At 41.4% G+C, this 20,506-nt stretch overlaps 2 protein-coding genes across 2 annotated transcripts in view; one reads left to right on the top strand and one right to left on the bottom strand.

Moving 5' to 3' along the window:
* LOC128299614 (atrial natriuretic peptide receptor 2) overlaps nucleotides 1–20,007 on the top strand; it is a 33,420-nt gene extending 13,413 nt beyond the window's left edge. The window contains exons 3-13 of the mRNA XM_053035619.1: nucleotides 2,839–2,953; nucleotides 3,925–4,069; nucleotides 5,717–6,016; nucleotides 6,080–6,215; nucleotides 6,303–7,082; nucleotides 7,158–7,313; nucleotides 8,202–8,376; nucleotides 12,972–13,121; nucleotides 13,210–13,402; nucleotides 15,717–15,891; nucleotides 17,691–20,007. Of these exons, the coding sequence (XP_052891579.1) occupies nucleotides 2,839–2,953; nucleotides 3,925–4,069; nucleotides 5,717–6,016; nucleotides 6,080–6,215; nucleotides 6,303–7,082; nucleotides 7,158–7,313; nucleotides 8,202–8,376; nucleotides 12,972–13,121; nucleotides 13,210–13,402; nucleotides 15,717–15,891; nucleotides 17,691–18,382 (3,017 nt within the window). The 3' untranslated portion in view covers nucleotides 18,383–20,007. The remainder of the gene's footprint in view (nucleotides 1–2,838; nucleotides 2,954–3,924; nucleotides 4,070–5,716; nucleotides 6,017–6,079; nucleotides 6,216–6,302; nucleotides 7,083–7,157; nucleotides 7,314–8,201; nucleotides 8,377–12,971; nucleotides 13,122–13,209; nucleotides 13,403–15,716; nucleotides 15,892–17,690) is intronic.
* On the bottom strand, nucleotides 7,334–8,017 carry LOC128299616 (uncharacterized). Its single transcript, XM_053035623.1, has one exon. It carries the CDS (start codon nucleotides 8,015–8,017, stop codon nucleotides 7,334–7,336), a length of 684 nt encoding a protein of 227 aa, XP_052891583.1.
* Nucleotides 20,008–20,506: the final 499 nt, after the last annotated feature.

Genomic DNA, 20,506 nt, shown 5'->3' with positions numbered 1-20,506 from the left:
TCATTCTGTGTGCCTTACTGATAAAACTAAGGTCCTGACATAAACTTAACCTACTCAGTTTTCTGTGCGGGGGAGTGCTGTACGGACCACCCCACCAGGGAACCGAAAACAATGCCACCGTCCGTAAATATACAAACATTAGCTCGCGGTATCCTTTCCGTCTGGGGCTTTGTGTGAGAAGCTTCCTCACTGTCATCATCCCAAAAGCACACACGCAGAGAAGGGAAAAACACGTTTTTCCTTAAAGGATTATCTAACCCTGTTTGGGATAGTGTGGTTCAAATTTCCAGCTATGGAAAGAACTGTGATTTGAGTAGGTAAAACTGTGACTAAAACAGAAGACATCATCTATAACAAGAGGCGCACACAAACCGCCATATGCCGCTTACGAAAGCTAGCAACGAGTTGAGAAAACGAAGGACGAACTGTTAGTCCCTTACCACCCGGATACGTTTGCTCCAACAATAGGATAATAGATAACCAACACATCTAGTGGGAACGCAAACCGAAAAGGTTTAACACCCGGATCCGCATTATCACAACTTATGGTCTCTCCTCAGCAGTGCTCTTTGCGGGGGTTTCCCGCTCGAACGGGTGGCCATCGGTTGAACGTTTATTAATTTAGCGCCCTGAATTAGAAGCCAAAAAACTACCGCTGGAAAATGGAAGCGGCTGCTAGGAAGCTACGGAAAATGGAGGTGGAACGTAACGATGCAGGTCGAAGCTTTTCCAGCTAAAAACAAGCAACCAGAAAATGGGACGTGAAAAGCGGGGATAAATTCGGTAGATGATTATGATACGAAGAGACCGTTTTTAAACACGTTAGGTCGGACGCTCGTAGTTTCACATTTTAAACATTTATTTTTACTTTAGACCATCCCCGACAGAATGTGTTATTTGAGTGGGAAGTGATTGTGCACACTGTGTGTAAAATATAATCGTTGTGAAATATTATCCTGCTAACTTTACACTTTGCAGAATGCTAAACATTGTTATTCATGATTTAAATATTTTCATATGCGTTATGATTTGTAGCGAAACACAAACATAGCTTCCCTTTTCAGAAGCTTTTTTGGTAAAACTGTAAACATATTATAGTGCAAAATTCCACATTGTTCCCAAATTCGCATACCACTTTTCTCAATTCTTACCGATCATCTACATGGGGCGCTTTTAGCTCGCAGCTCGCACCTTAACATTAGTAAACATTGTTTGTCGAAAAGTTGGTATTGTTGGTTGGCATATGAAACGTCGTTTTATCCTTTACTGGAAAACAATTTATGAAAATTGAGATTGTGAGCTGTGAGCTGTTGCAGCGCATCGTGTAGACGATGCATTACGCTACTATGCAACCATGCTTCAGCCAAAGTTTTGTTTGAAAACATGCTGTATCAGAACATTCCCATCAGCACACTGGGAGTATGTTTGCTTTTTCCTTTCGGTAAAATAGTTTACCGTGCGTAGATTTTTTTACCAAAATAGTATAATTCGTTTTATTCGCTGATGATGGTACCAGCAAAAGATGCACTTGTGGTTTAAAAGTATATATCGTATGCAGAACATATGAGTAAAAATAACATTCCAGAAAATATGTTGAAAGTTGACCACAGGGAAACGAAATTTTATGTAAATGTACATGATAAAAATCACTGCACGCGTGTACGATCCGTTACGTACATGTTGCAGCAGAATGTTACCATAGTTGAATTTTTTTAACACGTGTGACCAAGCCGATTTAAAACAAAAGGAGAAAACCATCCCATAGCTACGTTTAAAAATTGCCCATAGAAAAACTTTTGCTCAACCCGGCAGCGGTTGACTAATAGCGTTATAAAGCACTCTCTAGACGACGATGCCACTTGTTTCGTTTTATACAGGTACGACCGTTTAAAGCAGCTCACAAAAGCAGGTCACAAAAGAAAGACTTCAATTTTTGATTTGATGAGCACTAAAAGCTGACAAATACTATTTCGTATACGTTGCGTACTATCCACAAGGCGAAAATTGCAGTGCTAGGCACTCTAAAAAATCAGCTTTTAGCCAAACAATCATGCTACAATAAAATTGTTTTTTAATCTATTTTTCGCTACCAAGTCGAACGTTTTACCTTTAATATGTATTCGAACTCCATTCGAAAATTGTTTTCCCAGTTTCGATCAGGGCTAACACTTTGCAGCAAGGAAAATCGTTTGCTCTTCTTCTGCTGGAAACAGAAACCAATTCTGCTTGTCGTACATTTTTCTAGCTGTACGGTTTCAAGTGTTGCAGCCCACGGTAGGTTTTAACACATTTTGAGGGTAAATTTAATCGACGAAAGCCGACAAAACATAGAACCGGAAGCATAAGCAAACGCAAAACATTGTGCTGCAGGAGATTATCTAATATCACACAGTGCGGGCATAGTACTACGAGTATAGAAAATCATTACCCAAAACAAATATAAATAAATCAGTGCTATTTTATTTGCCTTTTTATGCTATCAGTACTCTCATTTCAATATTTGTTTTCCGCTTCCAAGTTTCCTATCATGGCTGATGATGTTTTGTCCTTACATCTCCTAATTCAGCTGTAAAATTGCGTTCGATATATCTCGTCTCGGTCGACAAGTGGTACGAACATTTCCATTAGAGTGTCCTTATCTATTGCGTTCCCCAAAACCTTCGAATTATTGTTGCGGATCGACGACAACTTCTACCATCTGTGTGGGAAATGGTATCTGTTTACCCAAACCCTGCATCAGTTCGCTGTGGATCTGCCATCCAAGCTCTCCTAGCGTATTGTGTTTCACCTATTTAAAGCTTACTACAAATGTCATGCCTTCTTTCTGACTCGTTGCAGTTGTCATCATGTGCGCCAGTCCGTCGACAATAAGGGAAATTATGCTAGCGGCCGCCGAATTGAACATGGTCAACAGTGGCGAGTACGTGTTCTTCAACATCGAAATATTTGGAAGGTATGTGTTGGAAATTGGGGAAACCAATCACACGATGGCTCTAGGTTTGCTGTTTGTTCACTTGATTGTTTGTCCGTTCGGGGATTATCCGCGGAGTATAAACACGGTTGTGTGATGAATGAGATTTCAAATCGAAAAAAGAGACAAAGGAAATCTGAGGATTGTGTGCACACAAGGTTTACAGCGCAATGGAAGAAGATTCCTACTTGATTTGAAGATAAGTCAAACATCGAACAATGTTTCGAAACAAAAGTTCGAGCAATGAAATTAATTTAATCTTATCGTACATTCATTATACGTCAGTTAAATTTTTAAATTATCAATTTATAGCAATCATTTGATTAAACATCATCGCACGGGTACACACTTTGCATGTAAAATATGGTATAAAGCAACAGTTTCGGCTAAATTGAACTTACTTCCCGTTAGCTCTTTCTATCTTTTCACCATAATTTCTCATCTATTAATGTATTTTATATCGCCATCTCAATTTTTCTCACAGCAGAATTGGGATTTAGTGCAATATATTCGCATAGCTTCCGACACAACTAGTCGCACTCAAGCTACCAACTCTCCGGCTTGAAGGACTTATCTTAAACCCTCCGGTATCCTACCGACGCTATCCGCCGACTTCTGTATGTCTAAAGTCTAAAGTTCCTCTTGATACTTTCGCGAACGGAGATCCTCCTTTACTATACTTCAACGGTACGGACAGCTGATACCCGAGTACATTTCAATGGAGCAACTAAGAAATTTCCATTTCATTTTCGTAATAACCCAACGACGTGGTTGTTCTTTTCTTGTGCGTCTTACCAATGTCTCATCTCCATTGCGACACATTTCCTTGGCCACCGAACGATGGCGCTTGTTTTGCATTCAAATTCATTCATCTTGGTTGGTTATGTTTTGTGCTTGTCGTTCCATTCTTGGTTCCAACCCGTGCCGGGGATTGAAACTCATCCGTTGAGCAGCATGACGGCAACGAAACAACCGCCCTGGTACGCCAAAAACGACACCGACGAGCGCAACCAGAAGGCAAAGGAAGCGTTCACCGCCTTGCTACAGGTGGTTGCCCGCGAACCCGAGGACGACGAATATCGCCGGTTTTCCGAGGAGGTAAGTTCCATATTTTTTTCCCCCGTGAAATCCACCTAGCTGCTGAGTCACTGGGGTCCGCTTACAAGAACGACGGTCAAGGTCTGAAAGCTTTCGGAAAGCTCACACCGTTCTCGCTGTGGATGTGCAAAGTCTGTTTCAATTACTGCTTATCGCACCGGGCATTAAACCTGACATGAGAAAGGAGTTGACGAATAGAACAGAAAAAGGTAGCAAAGTGACCACTTTGGATCATCCGGTACGTCAGTGGGGAAAACCGGGCAGAAAAGCACTGCTTCATTTGTGCGGTGGAAGCTGTAGCTGTGTGGAAAAAGTTTCCATCCACCACAGGAAAACCGAGAACAATTGGAACGCTGTTGAAAGCCCGCATGCTATCTGTCTGTGTCGTCCTGTTTTATCTTCCGACTCGCTGGATCTATCGAAAGTCTCGACGGAGAATGCATGACAAACGTCATGCCAACTTGAACCAATCGTGGTTTAGGCGAGAGAAATTTCTGGACGTACATGATTTAATTTTTCTGTCCCATATACCACTGAAGAGTACAGGACACTACCTTTAGGTTCTCCACCACCCAGAGTCTGTCTGGTTTATGTTACACTTCCAGTGATAACATTCTTCTGATCCAACTATTTCAACAGATTATTGGCAAAAAGTTCTAAAAGTGATGGTATTCTGCATGGCCGAACAATCCCGACATAGGACACTTTTCCACTTGTGCTTGCTGACCCGTAGGAATACGTTTAAGAATGCGTTCCCGTTGGAAAGTTTTTCATCAGTTTTAGTAACGAATTTGTCAGCAACTATTCTGGACGTCTGTAACGGCGTAGAACGATTTTACGATGGGATTTTCACGCAAAAAGTTTTTGCATCTCAGGCTACGGTGGTACGAACAGTGAAATTTGTTCCTTCAATAGTTACACGAGAAGAATTGAGCCACTTCAACCACTATTCCCTTGTTTCTAAACTGACCGTTTGCGTTCCTTTTCTTTTGCGTACTTGCATTGTAGATTTTAAATTTCAACCAGTACTCGAAACATTATTCTGCGGTCAGTATCGCTGATAAGAAAAAAAAACCCCTTTTGTAGCTCAACTTCGAAAGCAATTAAGTTTCTTAATCCACGACGCAACAAACAAAACCCCATCGTGCTCAGGCAATAAATACATACTACTCTAAAGTGAATCGTTTGCAGCACGTTGCCCTTTCTGCCTCCGGTGATGAAGCACTAAAGTTCTCAGAATCCGCAGCACGCACACACACTCAACGTTTGACCACTTTTCCGGTTTGCTCATTTGAAAAAAAAAAAAACGAAACGTTTTCCTTCTCGTATCCTGGATGTGAAGAAATCTCCCCGCAATGAAGCAGTTTAAAATCCTATTTTCTTCGATTTTGCCATCGGTTCGTGAACGGTGCCGCATTCGGAAGTCTTCAATCCAATCCCAATCCCACCGGGTACGTGACGGGAATCGTAAAGCTTTGGAGAAGTTCGTCTTGTTAGGGCATATGCTTTCAGCCATGTTTGCCACGCGCGTTTCGTGGGTTTGTCTAACTTAAACAAGATTAAGTGTCCCTTCCTGCGTATTTGACGTTGGGTCTAGGTTATTTGGTCTCACTTTTTTGTTATTCTTCATCTCTCGCTGAACGGTAGGTGAAGGAACTCACTAAGACCAAGTATAACTACACGTATGCTGAGGATGAACCCGTTTCAACGTTCGTGACGGCATTCTACGATGCGGTGTTGCTGTACGCATATGCCCTCAACGAAAGCATTGCGCTATTAGGAGAGCAGCGGGCACTTCGCCAACCGATCAACGGCACACACCTAGCCAAGCTGATGTGGGGTCGAAGCTTTAAGGGCATTACCGGCAACGTGACGATAGACTCGAACGGTGACCGTATATCGAACTATTCGCTACTGGATCTCAACCCGGATACGGGACTGTTTGAGGTTAGTAGACGACGAAACATACGTGCAATAGCTGCAATACATGAGTTTCGCATACGTTCGCAGGTTGTTGCAAACTATTACTATGGAGGAGGTCTTCAGTTTGTTGAGGGTAAAGCTATTCACTGGGCAGGCGATCGTACAAAGGCACCTCCAGATCGGCCAACCTGCGGTTTCGATGGATCGCTGTGTCCAGATAATTGTAAGTATGACCTGTAAAGATCACCCAAAAGATTATGTGTACATAATCCATCCCTTTTATGTTACCTTCACTCCCAACGTTCCACAGCACTCCCGGGTTACGCAATTCTGTCCCTTGTACTTGGTGTGTGTGTGGTGTGCATGGGCATCGCGTCCATCGTTGGCTATCGGCACTACAAACTTGAAGCCGAGATAAATTCCATGACCTGGAAGGTAAACCCGAACGATGTACTGTCCTGCAATCCCAGCCGGGGACATCGGGGCAGCTTCCATTCGATGGTCAAACGGGGCAGCCAAGCTGTAAGCATATTTCGGGACAATCCGTCCGGCAATCATGAAAACCAATCGATAGTCCCGTTTTTCTCATTGCAGACGATCTATTCCGAGGACCTTAACTCGCTGCCGGGCGATCGACAGATCTACATCCATTTCGGGTTCTATAAGGGCTGTAAGGTGGCAATCAAGAAGATCAACGTACAAAACCTAAGTCTGACCCGCTCGCTAATGCTTGAGTTTAAGCGCATGAAGGACATTCAGCACGATCATCTCGTGCGGTTCTACGGTGCATGTCTCGATCTGCACCCTGACCCGTTCATTTTAACCGAGTACTGCCCGAAAGGATCACTGCAGGACATTCTGGAGAATGAGACGATCAAGCTTGACTGGATGTTCAAGATCTCGCTCATGCACGACATCGTAAAGGGTATGGCTTTCCTGCACTCGACCGATCTACACTCGCACGGTTCGCTTAAGTCATCCAACTGTGTCGTCGATTCGAGGTTCGTACTGAAAGTGACGGACTTTGGGCTGCATCAGCTGCGTCGTAGCATGGAAGACGGCGACATCGAAAGTTACGCTTACTGGCAGAGTAAGGTTTATGGCTATATTGTTCCAATGGTAACCACCTTCCTAACGTGCTGTTCATGGTTAATTATATTCGTAGAACTTCTCTGGACCGCTCCAGAGCTGCTGAGAGATCCCCAGTGTCCCCCGGCGGGCAGTCAGAAAGGTGATGTCTACTCGTTTGGCATCATCATCCAGGAGATCGTATCGCGCCAAGGTCCATTCTACCTCGGCACAGAGGAAAAATCTCCCAAAGGTAAATGTAAACAGCATGTTTCATCCATTTGACACACGATGTCGGCGACGACACCACATAAGAAAACAGCATATAGCCGGATCAACACCTTCCTCTCTACTGACGGTTCTGTTCGATGCCGGTAGTTTTCTGTTCGCTTCTTCCAAATCTTCCAACCACTTTAGCCGCGATTGTTTCCACATTTCACCCCGGGTTGATCTTCCCGCGGCCATCTTTCTCAGCGACTCTTCGATCGTTTGCTCCCAGCTTTGTATGATGGGCAGTTTGTATGGTCGGTATGATTCCTTCTGATGTGAGGGTCGTCTTAGGTAGTTGCTGACTAGCTCCTTGAACGGATGGCGCTCCTTCGGTCGATACTCGACCACACTTCCCTGTCGCATGACGGTGATGGGTTTATCGAATGCGAGAAGGTTCTGTTCGTATTGTTGACTAGGACCCGCTTCTTCATCACGTGCATGTATCGCTCGGTTGTCTGCATCCCTGTCCTGTCGTACTTCTTGTTCACGCCGTATCCGTTCGAGATATTCAGAAAATTCGGATTTTCGCGGTATTTCATAAATTTTATAGCGCGATTTAGTTCCCACCGGTTTGACAGGCGGCCCACTGGACGGACCTGCTGTTTGCTGCTGTTCGGTGGAAGTTCTTCCACGATGCACTGGTCGCAACTGTATCGTTACTGTTTTGGCACTTTTTTTCGAAGACATTTCAGAGAATGCAACCGATGGAACACAGTTTGTTTGTATATTTCACTAATAATTTATCTGCTTCACATCATAAATCAAACAAGTAATAATACGATTAAACTGTATACTTGATTACGTTGACGTATTGGACGACTACGCCTGCTAGATCGTTTATCTTATGTGTGATGTGGTAATTTGTTTACAGAAATCATCAAACTAGTCAGAGACGGACCGGGACTGATGGACGTTCCTTTCCGGCCAAAGGTGGACGAATCGTCGTACGAGGATGTTAACAACATAATGGTCAAATGCTGGGCCGAAGATCCAGCAGATCGGCCCGATTTCGGTGGGCTAAAAACGATCATCAGAAAAATTAACAAGTGAGTAGAATTGTTCCATTTACTAAAGAAACTATTCATTTCAATTTTAGCTCAAAATTTCATTTAATTCTAAGTTACCTATCACCTATCCAAAATTTCATCTAACTATAAGTTACCTATTTCTGCCTCGCTGAGTCTACTACAACACCATGGTCATGTTACATGAGTGCTTACATGTGCTCCAGGAGCACACACAACTTCAGTACAACGTAAAAACGCTGCGTGAATGAAACTCATACAACACGCAACATTCAAAATGTGCTCCGTATTATGCTTTATTTTTCTGTCTCCTTCTCCGGATTTCTATTGCTTTACAACTTTACCAAACCGGTAATTGAATGTTCAATGGGACGCCTAATGAAAGCGAACAGCGAAAACACATATTCACACGTACCGGCCACTGAATCAGCAAGAACGGCGAACCATAATCAATCTGGTAAATCGAATCCTGATTTGGCCCGAGTCAAATTTTCGGACCAAATCTAGCGAACCAATCAGTAAAAGCGACAGAAAGGATGTTTTATCATTTCAACGCGTCGGTTCCGGTTAGGTGTGGAAAGCTCTCTAACTTTTTGGAGATCCTTAACTCCCTATGAAGGGCCAATATCATATCGACGGAAGAGAAAAAGAAACCCATAACCATCCACTTCTTTATATCGTCTACACCTTAGATATAAACTTCCATTGCTCATTTTTTTGCTCGTCAATAAATCAATCCTCAGAAAGTTTGACTTCCATCTAACCCGAACCAAGTTTCGCAGTTCATTAACTTTTGCTAGTTTGCACTGAATTAAATCAACCCACGGTGTTGTTTTGGACGTTCTTTCGCAAACCTCCACTCGGAGCCAATGGTTTAAACGGAAGCGACGAAAGTATGATGATAAAATCCGTTCCTTCCATTCATTGCTCGCCCCCATGGTAAGCTTTTCCTGTGGGTTGGGACAGTTAGGAAACATTAAACGGAAATGCCGACGGCAGGAAATCGCATCAAATCGTTGGCAATTTGTCAGCTTTCTTGGCCGGGAGTGTGTTCATTTCGATCCTTTCGTACATAAAACGACCGTCTGTTTCAATTTGCACCTTCATTCGCTTGCTTCCATTCCTGCTCTCTGCACAATGAAGTGATTGGGGAATTATGTTTTGCTGGAAGCCTGTGTGTAAATAACATAACGTTCCTCACAAGACAATAATTATAATCGAGCAACGCAGTGAAAGCGACAAGCTCAAGCAGGAATGTTTAATCCTTTATTTACATGAGAGCTGGCCTGTTTGAAGACATTCTTTTTTACGTCAATAACAGATAGCTTTTCTATCCAGCTTTTCAGTGCATTTAATGTTTCAATGTTTCTGACTGAAACTAATACCGGTAATAATACTATCGTGAATATGAACGGTTTTTTATGTTAATAATTCCAAATATTTCAAATAATAAGTAGTATAATAAATTAAAAATTAACTTTAGTTAAACATCTTTAGTTGTTTGACGATTATTTCCTAGTTATTAACCAGAACTACTCCTAATAGCACATATTTACCAAATATTTTTCATCAAACACAGCAATCTTTAACATTTCTCCTTCACAACTTCATTAATTTATTTTATGAGATTCTTTTGTGTGGTTTTCTTTTCCACTCTTTTGGAATAAATCTTCTCCCCAAATGCGCCACCATACATACCAACCCTTTTTGTGCTGTTGACAGGATCGATCATTCAATCAGAGCTTAATCCTAACCATCGACAACTGCAATCTCTTATCGTTCCATCAATCCTTCTCATCTTTCACCTTCATTCATCGGAGCGAACTGTGATTTAATGTTGCACTCATTTAACCTCTTATCGATCAACTCTATCGGGGAATCAACGGCAGCGCACCATCTGTGCTTGTGTGCCAGGTGTACACGTGCACCGTATTCTGATCGATGCGTTTTCTGCTTCCCTATTTCATCACTCTCAAACGACGCCCCATAAAAAAGCGCTAAGCTTTCGCCCCACCCAGTCGACTAGCGTCGTGTGCATAATACAGGCAGATAAAGAAAAAAGTAACAAGAGTTGGCGAAGGGTTCTTTTTTTCTCTAGCATAAACCGTCCCTTGCCGGCTCAGCTCACGATACGTCACAAAAAAGAAAAACAATTTCCCGTCAAGTTTCGTTCTGACTTTTTTGTTTATTTTCACACAACAATTCTCATTCAACCAAACCGGCGAATAAACATCAATTTTACGTAAAATAACAAAGCGAACAACCGTTCCATTCTACCACGTGTGCACGGTGGAATACAAGGGACTTGATTTGCCTTTTAAAGTGTGCATGGTAAAAGGGAAAGTATTACACTTTTCAACGGGTGTGTGGTCGGTTCTGGAGCGTGAGCTGGAACGAACATTGATGGTGTCAATAATGAGAACCGCTTTTGAATGATTGCTTGCTATGGCAAGGGTGAAAGCTGTTGGAAAAGGATTGCATTCCGCAGGCGACAAAATATAACCCATGAAAGCTTTCCCTTGTAAAGCGTATAATGTAGACCGCAGGTACAACAGTACAACTGACGATTGTGTGTTTTAAACACAGTACAACTGATGAATAGGTGCGTTCTATTGGTGGTCTATTGGTAGCGGTTTTAGATGGCAGGACCTGTCCAAAATGATATATTTCAAACAATATTGTCTGATTAACTTAAAAAATGCCTTATGAAGATAAAGTTGCAAAGAAATAGCGAGAATTTACTTAACTTAGCTCATCCTTACCTAGTTGTCCCACCATACGATCGCATTTTATTGTTATTGAGATGCATATTTTTGGTTAAACAATGTATTTATAAGTATGGAGTTTTTGTTAGTGAGAGAGTTATAGAGCTTTCGACTGAAACTCGTCAATTTAGTCGCCATTTCTGAATTATCTTCAAGTTGAGCTCACATCTGCTAAAGTAGATCTTGAACACTTAATATTAAAAGGCATTTTGACCTCAACTAACTAAGTTGGAGCCATTTGGCAGATGACAGATGAGAAAACTCCGCACAGTTTTACATTAATTTTGAACAAGATCCTGAAAGTGGAAATTATTCTCCATCCACTTCAGTGCAATCTAGACAACTTGAATATAATAAAATATTCAAAACCTCTTAGGATATGAGGGGAAACGATCAAAAAGCTCACATTAAACACTGCAAAAACCCTTGCAGCTCCATTTGTTGTTGTTTTTTTTATTTAGTCTTATTAACAACAACAATGCATTTTAATTCAAAATTAAAAAAATGATTAAGTGGTAGTTACTGCAACAGGTTATAAACTCCATTCTCTGCAGATTAAGCTACTTTTATTTCCAACCAATTCAACAAATTACTTTCCTGTCACAAAGTTTAGCTCAAAGTTGATTAGAATTCACTTCGCCGCTCACCATATTGAGTGGTAATTGCTGAAACGATACCAATTAGAAACGGAAGAAGCCCAGCATCGGAAAATCCGAACATCACAAACCAACACCACCAGAGCCCGAGCGACTATGAATGAGCTCTTGGTTTCTGTTCTTGGAATGGACTTAATGCAACGGCAACCGAACAGGCACGACAGTTGGTTGTTATTTTAATTAATACCCACTGCTACCCTTACCACATCTTACGCATCGGCTACAGGATGCGTCAGAATCCGATCACAGTTCACTATTACTGGGAACCGGTGGTTTTGCTTGGTGTGACGATACTTCGTAATGTTGCTCGGTATGAACAGTAGAATCAACAGCCAGCGTGTGCCCACGTAAACAGAAAACCCAACAGCCACAGAGCCTAGACCATATTTAATTGCCTGCCAACATCGAACCACAGAGAAGGAAAAATTATTTCTCAAAAAGGCATCTCTACTGTGACGCTGGCACAATGCCAACCAATGTACGGGTGAATAGAAGGGAATTATTTCAAAATACTCCATGGATAATACTATTACCAGCCAAAAAAGAAACTTTCACATTGTTCGATTGTTTTCCCTTCGGCAACGATATTTTTGCGTTTTGTTGAAAACTAAAGCACCGAAAAACAAACATCTCCTAGCGTCGCAAGCGGACGGGAGTTTTCGCTCGAAGGAAAACTTTTGGCCATCATCGGCGAATCAAACCGTTTAATTAGCAGCAGCCAACATTGAATCAACAATCCAGCTTACCGTTTCTACCACTTGTCTGCTGCCCATCGTGTTGAAAGCAAACTACTGCTGGCCATCTTGGTGCTGCACGCAGATTAAACCATCGTTCGCATGGAAGCGAACGACTGCTAACGTTCGGGTTTTCAATATTCTTTCAACGTTACGTTGTTACACAGAACGTTTTTCCATCTGTTTGAGCGTCATTGTCTTTGGGTTTGAAAGCATGAAAGTTGGGTTTTCCCGTTTTTTCCGCGTTGGGTGCAAACAGTAGATGGGTTGTTTTTCTTTCGCAAACGTCTCATTTTCTTTGCAAAAACATAATAAGAATGGTTAGGATTGTACGTGAAGAAGGGCAATTTTTCCCACTTCGACGTTGTTTTTTTCTCAATTATTCAGTATTTTCTTTTGCGAACGAAATTTTTCTTTGTGTCCAATAATATTTTTCCTTCACATTCTTTCCCTTTCCACAGAGAAAATGAATCTGGTAACATATTAGATAATTTATTGCAACGCATGGAGCAGTATGCGAACAATCTGGAGGCCCTGGTGGATGAGCGAACGCAGGATTACTTCGAGGAGAAGCGCAAGTGCGAGGAACTGTTGTACCAACTGTTGCCCAAGTAAGTAAGCAGCAGTTGAGCGCTGATAGAAGGGTGTTTGTAGTTTGTCTCGTTGCTCAAATATACAATTTTTTGCAATTCCATACAGATCCGTAGCGGCACAGCTGATCATGGGCAAATCTGTGATAGCGGAAACGTATGATCAAGTAACTATTTATTTTAGCGATATTGTAGGCTTCACCTCGATTTCGGCGCAAAGCACCCCGATGCAGGTCGTCGATCTGCTGAACGATCTCTACACCTGTTTCGACTCGATCGTCGAAAACTTTGACGTGTACAAGGTAAGCTGTGAGTATGTTATCAAACAAAAGCCATTTTGAAAAAAAAAACGATCAAAGAAAATCTGAACTAACGGACAAAAAATAATGCTATCATGGGTAAATGAAGTCGCTGGGAAGTGAAATGCATTGCTCTTTCAAATCCACATTACATTACATGATGTGAACGAATAGGTAGAGCGAAAAGCTGTCCAATAGCTTATTTATTTATGAAATCATAAAAGAACTGTAATGCCAAAGAATAACACATCATCATCTTTCTTAGAATAAGTTTATAAACAATCCAGTGTATCCCACTACCTTCTCAATGACTTCGGTTTTGAAATGTGATTTTGGGGGGGAGTCTTTAGCTTTGATGTACATTAGCTACAACTAGACTAGACGTATGAGACCTTCCCTATGTCTAATATCTCGGCGGTTGGTCTATTGCACTTTGGTGCATGTGAATAGATTGTCTGTTACATGAACTTATATTACACTATTATTATTATTACTTTACATTAGAACCTGTAGACCCTCTGGACACTATCAAATCAAGAGGAATGGGGGGGGGGAATCTCAACCCGACTACTTCTTGCGTACATTTCCTGAGGCTATAGATACTAAGAAAAATAAATTTTAAATCATCGAAGAAGCTACTCGATTAAAAACATGCCCGTTGGTTATTAAAATATTGTAGATTTGATATTGCTGACGGTCCACTGTGTTAAGAAACAAGCACATACTTGAAGTATTTTATAACGCTTTAAATGTTCTTATCAATCGTCCTTTCACCCATCACCAAACATCATAAAATCGTGTCCTAACTGACTAACGGGCATATGTTGCTTTCCCTCTACTATCCGTAAGATCCCATACGTCTCCCCATAAAGTCGCTACAAATGTTTCCACAAAAAAAAGATCTTTTTATCGAAAAAGACGTAAACCTACCTACCTTCCGGGCGTCAACACATAACCTTCCTACCATGACTCCCATCTGCCCATAACCCCTGTATTTTGAATCGAACGAATGTCATCGAACGGCAATTAATTTCCATTTCTTTCGATACCTTCGATCCAAAAAGCTGAATGGTTTGGGTACCCTAGGGACAGGGTGTGGGATGTGCGTCACCATACTTCCATCTTAGATTCATGCGCCAAACGCCAAAGCAACAGCTGTGCTCGTCCAGATTTGAAAGCATGAAAGGTGTTGGAAAATTTGGTTTGTTTTTGTTGCTTTTGGGCAAAGTGACACCCAAGAAAGTAATGATACACTCTCACACACGTCCACATCTGGGGTAGAATTTTAATGCGAATTTTAACACATAAACTGATCTGCGATGGAGCGACATATGTTCCCATGCGTATCTATCATACGCGACTCGTATCGCCGTCAGCCTATTACACGGTATGTGTAATTGCCGACGAGGTGTAAGGATGTCGTAATAATAAAAAACATTAAAGTTTTTTCAATGGGTTTCGAGAATAACTTGGAAAAGTTGCAACCTAAATGAGAATACCGAACAATTTTAATACAATTTACTTGTGTCTGAAGACATGTTTGTGAGAAATGGAGAAATTCTTCATGCGTTGGAATATTTAAATATTACATTACGTTGTTTCTAATTTATGCCACAACGCTTTTATTGTTTTCATGGAATGCAATGAATATCATGAACATTAAGAATATATTTCAGTGTTACATTATTGGTTGTTTTGTTGAAACCATTGCTAGAATCACTTTTGGTTGAAAACATTGTTACAAGAACAGTTTACACAAGTTTACACAAGGACTTTTGTAATTAAATTGCTGTTTGATTAATTTTGTAAACAATATACTTCCATCATAAAATACCATCAAAAACGTGTTTGCCATCTTGCTGGGGAATATTTTTTTGGTAAATTCAGTTGTGAAATAAATGTGAATTATAATCTAAATCCAGCACGAAAAGCATTGGTCACAAATGTATTAGGTTGATAATAGTGTAAATTTTTCGTTTTTGGTTGATTTTTTTTTGGAAAATCACAATAATGAGGTACGATCGAGCTTTATCTCGCCTTACCCATACCTTATCCCTCCGATATATATGAATATATTCATCTCGTCTTTCGTGCTCTATTTTCTTGCACGTTTCCAGATGTATGTTGGCGTTTTCAGACTTTACAATATAATTTTTCCGTTAAGAATTTTTCAAATTTCTCGCCTAGTTCCACCAACCGGAACGTTTTAACAAATAAATGCCTGATGTGTATCCATTTTAAATAGGATGAAACTACTATTTTATAATTATCATCATCACTAATGTTTCTTCCCTTTCCGTACGCTTCTTTACTGAAGGTTGAAACAATCGGCGACGCATACATGGTAGTGTCCGGGCTTCCGGTGCGGAACGGGAATCTGCACGCGCGGGAAATCTCTCGCATGGCACTCCGGTTGCTGGCGGCCGTTTACAAGTTCACCATTCGTCATCGGCCCAACGAGCAGCTACGGTTACGGATAGGACTGCACAGTGGTAAGTCACCAAAGGATGATAATTGCGGATGAGACCGGATGCTGTGAGAGCGATTTAAAATATGGCTTTTTTTGTTTTGCAAGTATCTTTCTTCCCAAAACTTGCGTGACAGACGCGTTGTGACATGTAGATAAAAAGTTTCCAACGCTAGCAGAAGATGAACCACTTGCTCTCTATCATACAGCCGAAGTGGTGGAACTGTGTGTTTTTTTTTTTTTGGTGCCGTAGCTACTTCAGCCCTTGTCACCAGCAGTCCATTAAGTGAGCTACCCGGGATCGTCTTTCAAAGCTGCTGTGGCAATCACAACGGCCGCTTATTAGGTGTAAAGTTTGTCACTGACTGGTGACATACTAAAGAAACGGTCGTCACGGTCGAATGTTAACTTCCTGTGCAACAGATGGCTTATCAGCATGCCTGGCACGCGGTACCCAAAGCGAATGTTAAGCGTCGCGCAGCTGAGGAAGAAAACATTTGGAATTAAAGCCCCATTTAGCCTAATGTGTGACGGGAGCTACACTTTGAGTTGAATGTTAAATGTTAGCATGAAGTGTCTGTAGTTGGTGGTAAGCTGTAAAATAAACAATCGAAGCGGAGGTTGTTAGCGGAGGTTAAGGGCTATCACTGAGAGAAAGGAATATCATGTTGAAAAATATGTTTAGAAAACCTCGCTAATGTGAGTTTTAGAACGGTGTGCTCTAGTACTATTGCTAATTTATACCAATCCAGAGTTTGCGGTACTATAGAATTAGGGTATTCTCAACCCCGACGAATACTCGTACTTTCACTACTATCTCAAGATCACCAACAAGGATTCATGTTTTGAAGTGTTTTGTGTGTCATACTATGGAAAATAACGGAAACCATATTTGGAATTATGGTATTTTAGCTTTGCGGTGCGATGTCTCATATATATGGGTCTCCATCAAACTTAGTTGGCGTTCTACTGCACGAAGAAAACGAATGTTCCCCTAAAGTACTAGTGAGTACAGTACTATTGTTCGGTACAGTTCACTGTTGGGAAGCTGAGATTGGGTTCCATGTGAAGAAGGTTCTGTTACGTTGAATAAAACTTACTGAAACTAATAGTAGCTAATGATTCTAATCTTCTCTGCGATTGGACCTAGTTAGAGTATCACTTTGTAACTGTATCGGTGTCCAAATCTAACCCTTAACCTTTTTTCTACTGAAAAATACCTTCACTGCTCCCTTCGTCTGATTTGTTGCTATCGTGTGGTGTTATTCGTGAGTCTGTTGATATTATTATGGTAGGAGCGTTCCTCACAACATAACCTCTACCAGCTAACAAAGGGGTCTTACTGTACACAGTGACCGATGTTTTTGTCCAAATTCCACCACAAACGTATCATTCCGATGGATCAAGCAAATAGTATCCAGCCTGAACTGATCAGTTCATTTAAAATGAACGGCAGAATTGAACCTGTGGCAAAAAGTGAACATGTTCGGACATCTCCCTGATAGCAGAACATTCAGGATAAAACGTTTAGGATAAACGGGAAGTTTTACAAAACAATCCATTTGTTAGCCTTTCAGTGCTGTGCTGATCTTATCTACAGTGGGCATATGTTGCATTTAGTTCTATTAAATCACATAATATAAGAACGTACAGTTCTAGCACAAGGTTTTAGTAAAGTAATGTCTTCTAAACAACAATAACAATCCTAAACAATATAGCGATAAATAATGTGCCTTCATTATTTGAGGTAGTTATCACTTAGTATTGAATTTCTCTTTTCTCTCCCTCTCTATATCTATCTCTATATTCTCATCCCCTTAACAGGACCATGCGTTGCGGGCGTTGTTGGTTTAAAGATGCCACGGTACTGCCTGTTCGGGGACACGGTCAACACGGCCAGCCGGATGGAATCAACCGGTGAAGCGCTCAAGATACACGTCAGTCACACCTTAAAAACGCTTCTCGACACATTCGGCACGTTCGATCTATCCGAGCGGGGTCTGGTACCGATGAAGGGCAAGGGCGAGATGCTCACGTACTGGCTGCACGGTGAACGGTCCGAACCTTCGACACCGCTACCAAACGGACTGAAAGGGCCATCGGTGACCAACCGGCAGCATCTGCTCACCACCGACAGTGCCCCTTCCGTTCTCGATTCTCACGCACCTGCACATCAACTGCTGCCATTGGCGACCAGCCAGGCGAACGTAAACAATGGGTCCGTCACCGTTGTTAGCTCACCACCGACCGGTATCCTGATTAACCATCATCACAACAACAACAACAATTCACCCTGCAGCCTCAACCACAACAACAACTCACCCAACAGTTGCCATAATCCGACACCGCCCAAAAAGCACAACAGTGTGTCGTACAGCTTCATGAAGGCGTCCGGTTCGGCCGGTAACAACAGCAACGGAGCGAACGTACCGAAAGCTTCCGCCCTGTCCAAACCAAAGCTCCCGGAGGTGGAGGCGTTACGTGGGGCAAGCGTTACGAAACCGTTACTTACCTGAAAGCGATCCGAACCGGGTGTCGCGTTCGTGGAGGGATTTTTTTGTTTTTTGTGATGTAATTTTACGGATCGTTGATGAGGCAATAGCCCAAGCACCGCATTGGGCCGTGGTACTTGTTTTAACTGTACTCTCCAATGCAGGTGCGTGTAGAGACTGGCGGAAACTGGCAAATTGGATACTTTCCGTTCAGAAGATTGACGAAATAATGACATTTCGCTGTCACCAAATTCGTTCAGGCAAGCCAGCTGGTGGAACATGGATATCTATTGGATATCCGATGAAACATGGATTAGCAATTTCCGATCGATTTTATGCGCTAGTTCAACACGGCGAACAGCAGGGCGAGATGTCTGACAAAAAATGTGTTAACGTACTTAAATCATGGATGGGAATTTTTGAACAAATTTCAGTCCTTTTATAGTCGTCATGTTTGTTATTGCTTGTTCCATGTTCCATTAAAAGAAAATAGGATAAAGCTAACGAACTCTGAAAGCTCACCGTGTGCTGTAACTGAACGTTGGAACGCTATGGCACTTAATGTCCTATCCGCGTTTGGACAAAGAAATGACTGTGAAGATGAGGTAGAAGAAGAAACAAGGCATCATCCGAAATGCCATGAATTTGGAGAGAGTGAATGATAAAAGTCAGCTAGATTATTTGATGTTGTATAAAAAGTGTAAGGAGATAGAACAGTTACTAGCAAGTGATTTGCATAAATCGCTCTTATTTGTATGTGTGTATGCGTGCGTGTGCGTATACATATCTGTATTTATGTGTGGGTGTGTATAGCGTGTAAGAGACGAACACAAGAATTTCAGATTTCAATCCAACATCTTTCTTCAACATTGATTAAAACAAAGGGTATACAGGCCAGTCCCCGACATACGCTATTATTGAAGACCACTGTAATCTGGCAAAGATCCTCTTAACTCTAATTTCGGCGTATGCCGAATACTGATGCAAAATCGTTTATGTTTCAAAGTGACATTTTTGAATTATTACTCTGTAATTTATTTATTTTACAATTCAGGTGACTTTTCGTAAAAAAACGATAACACAAATTAAAAACAAATGTTTTATGTGACAAAGGAAGGAATTTTCGTCCAAATTTTCACCTCTTTGCTTACATTTTGTACTATAAATTAACTCAGCTGTCAAACTTCCAAAAATTGTGTGTTAGAGGATCCGCGTATCTCGGGAACTGCCTGTACATCCAGCCGCACACAAACAATAAAACTAGCGTCATGCGGCTTACATACCTTTCGGGCGTTAGAATATTTCCACTAGCGTCTCGTCTCTGATTAGCAGGACTATCATTAACCACTAGCCCTAAAGTAAGAAACAAAACAAAACCAAGCAAAGGAAACTGGAATCGACAGTTGCAAAAACAGGCATGATTAAGGCGACAGCCGCGATGTGGAGCGTATTTTTGTAAGTGTATTAATGTAGTGTAGCAGTAGTGTTGTAAGTTTTATCCGTAGTAAGATGTAACCGAAACGTAATATGTGATCAAAACCGATATGAAATCAACACAAAACACACACATAGCAGGTGCAGCAAACAAATAATTTAATCGATGCCATTTGTAGTTACTATGTTGTGTCGCAAACGTAAATACAGGCAGATGAGCGATGAAATCATAGAAATGAACGTTTAAAAACCAAGACGTGCCAAGACGGGTAGGGAAGTGAGTGGAAGAAAATGAGAAAGAAGGCTAGGAGGAAGTAAAAACGCTTCTTTATCGAAGTGGTAAGGCCAGTAGTCAAAACAACAAGGTGGAAACAATTCGTGTGGTTGTGTCGAATGCGAAATAAAGTTGTATTTATGCATCAAAGAACCATAAACAAAACATAGACAGAAGCATATGTATATCCTACATTGTTGTTTGTGTATCGTTCAATTATTTTGTAACAATCCGAAATGCATATTGCAAATAAACACTATTTTCTAACACGTGTACGAAATGCACGACTGTCTGGTGGGTGTGTTGAATTTCCATAGAGATATCCGTTGTTATAACACCAACACTCTTCCAAGACAGTGTGCAGGAGCAGTTGGAGAGATTGAGTCAGAGCAATCAGCAAACAAGGTGCAGTGGAAATTAAGATTAAATTTAGTAAATGT

The sequence above is a fragment of the Anopheles moucheti genome, chromosome 2, assembly GCF_943734755.1.
Source record: "Anopheles moucheti chromosome 2, idAnoMoucSN_F20_07, whole genome shotgun sequence".
Taxonomy (NCBI): Eukaryota; Metazoa; Arthropoda; class Insecta; order Diptera; family Culicidae; genus Anopheles; species Anopheles moucheti.
This window is presented reverse-complemented; position numbering and strand designations above follow the sequence as displayed.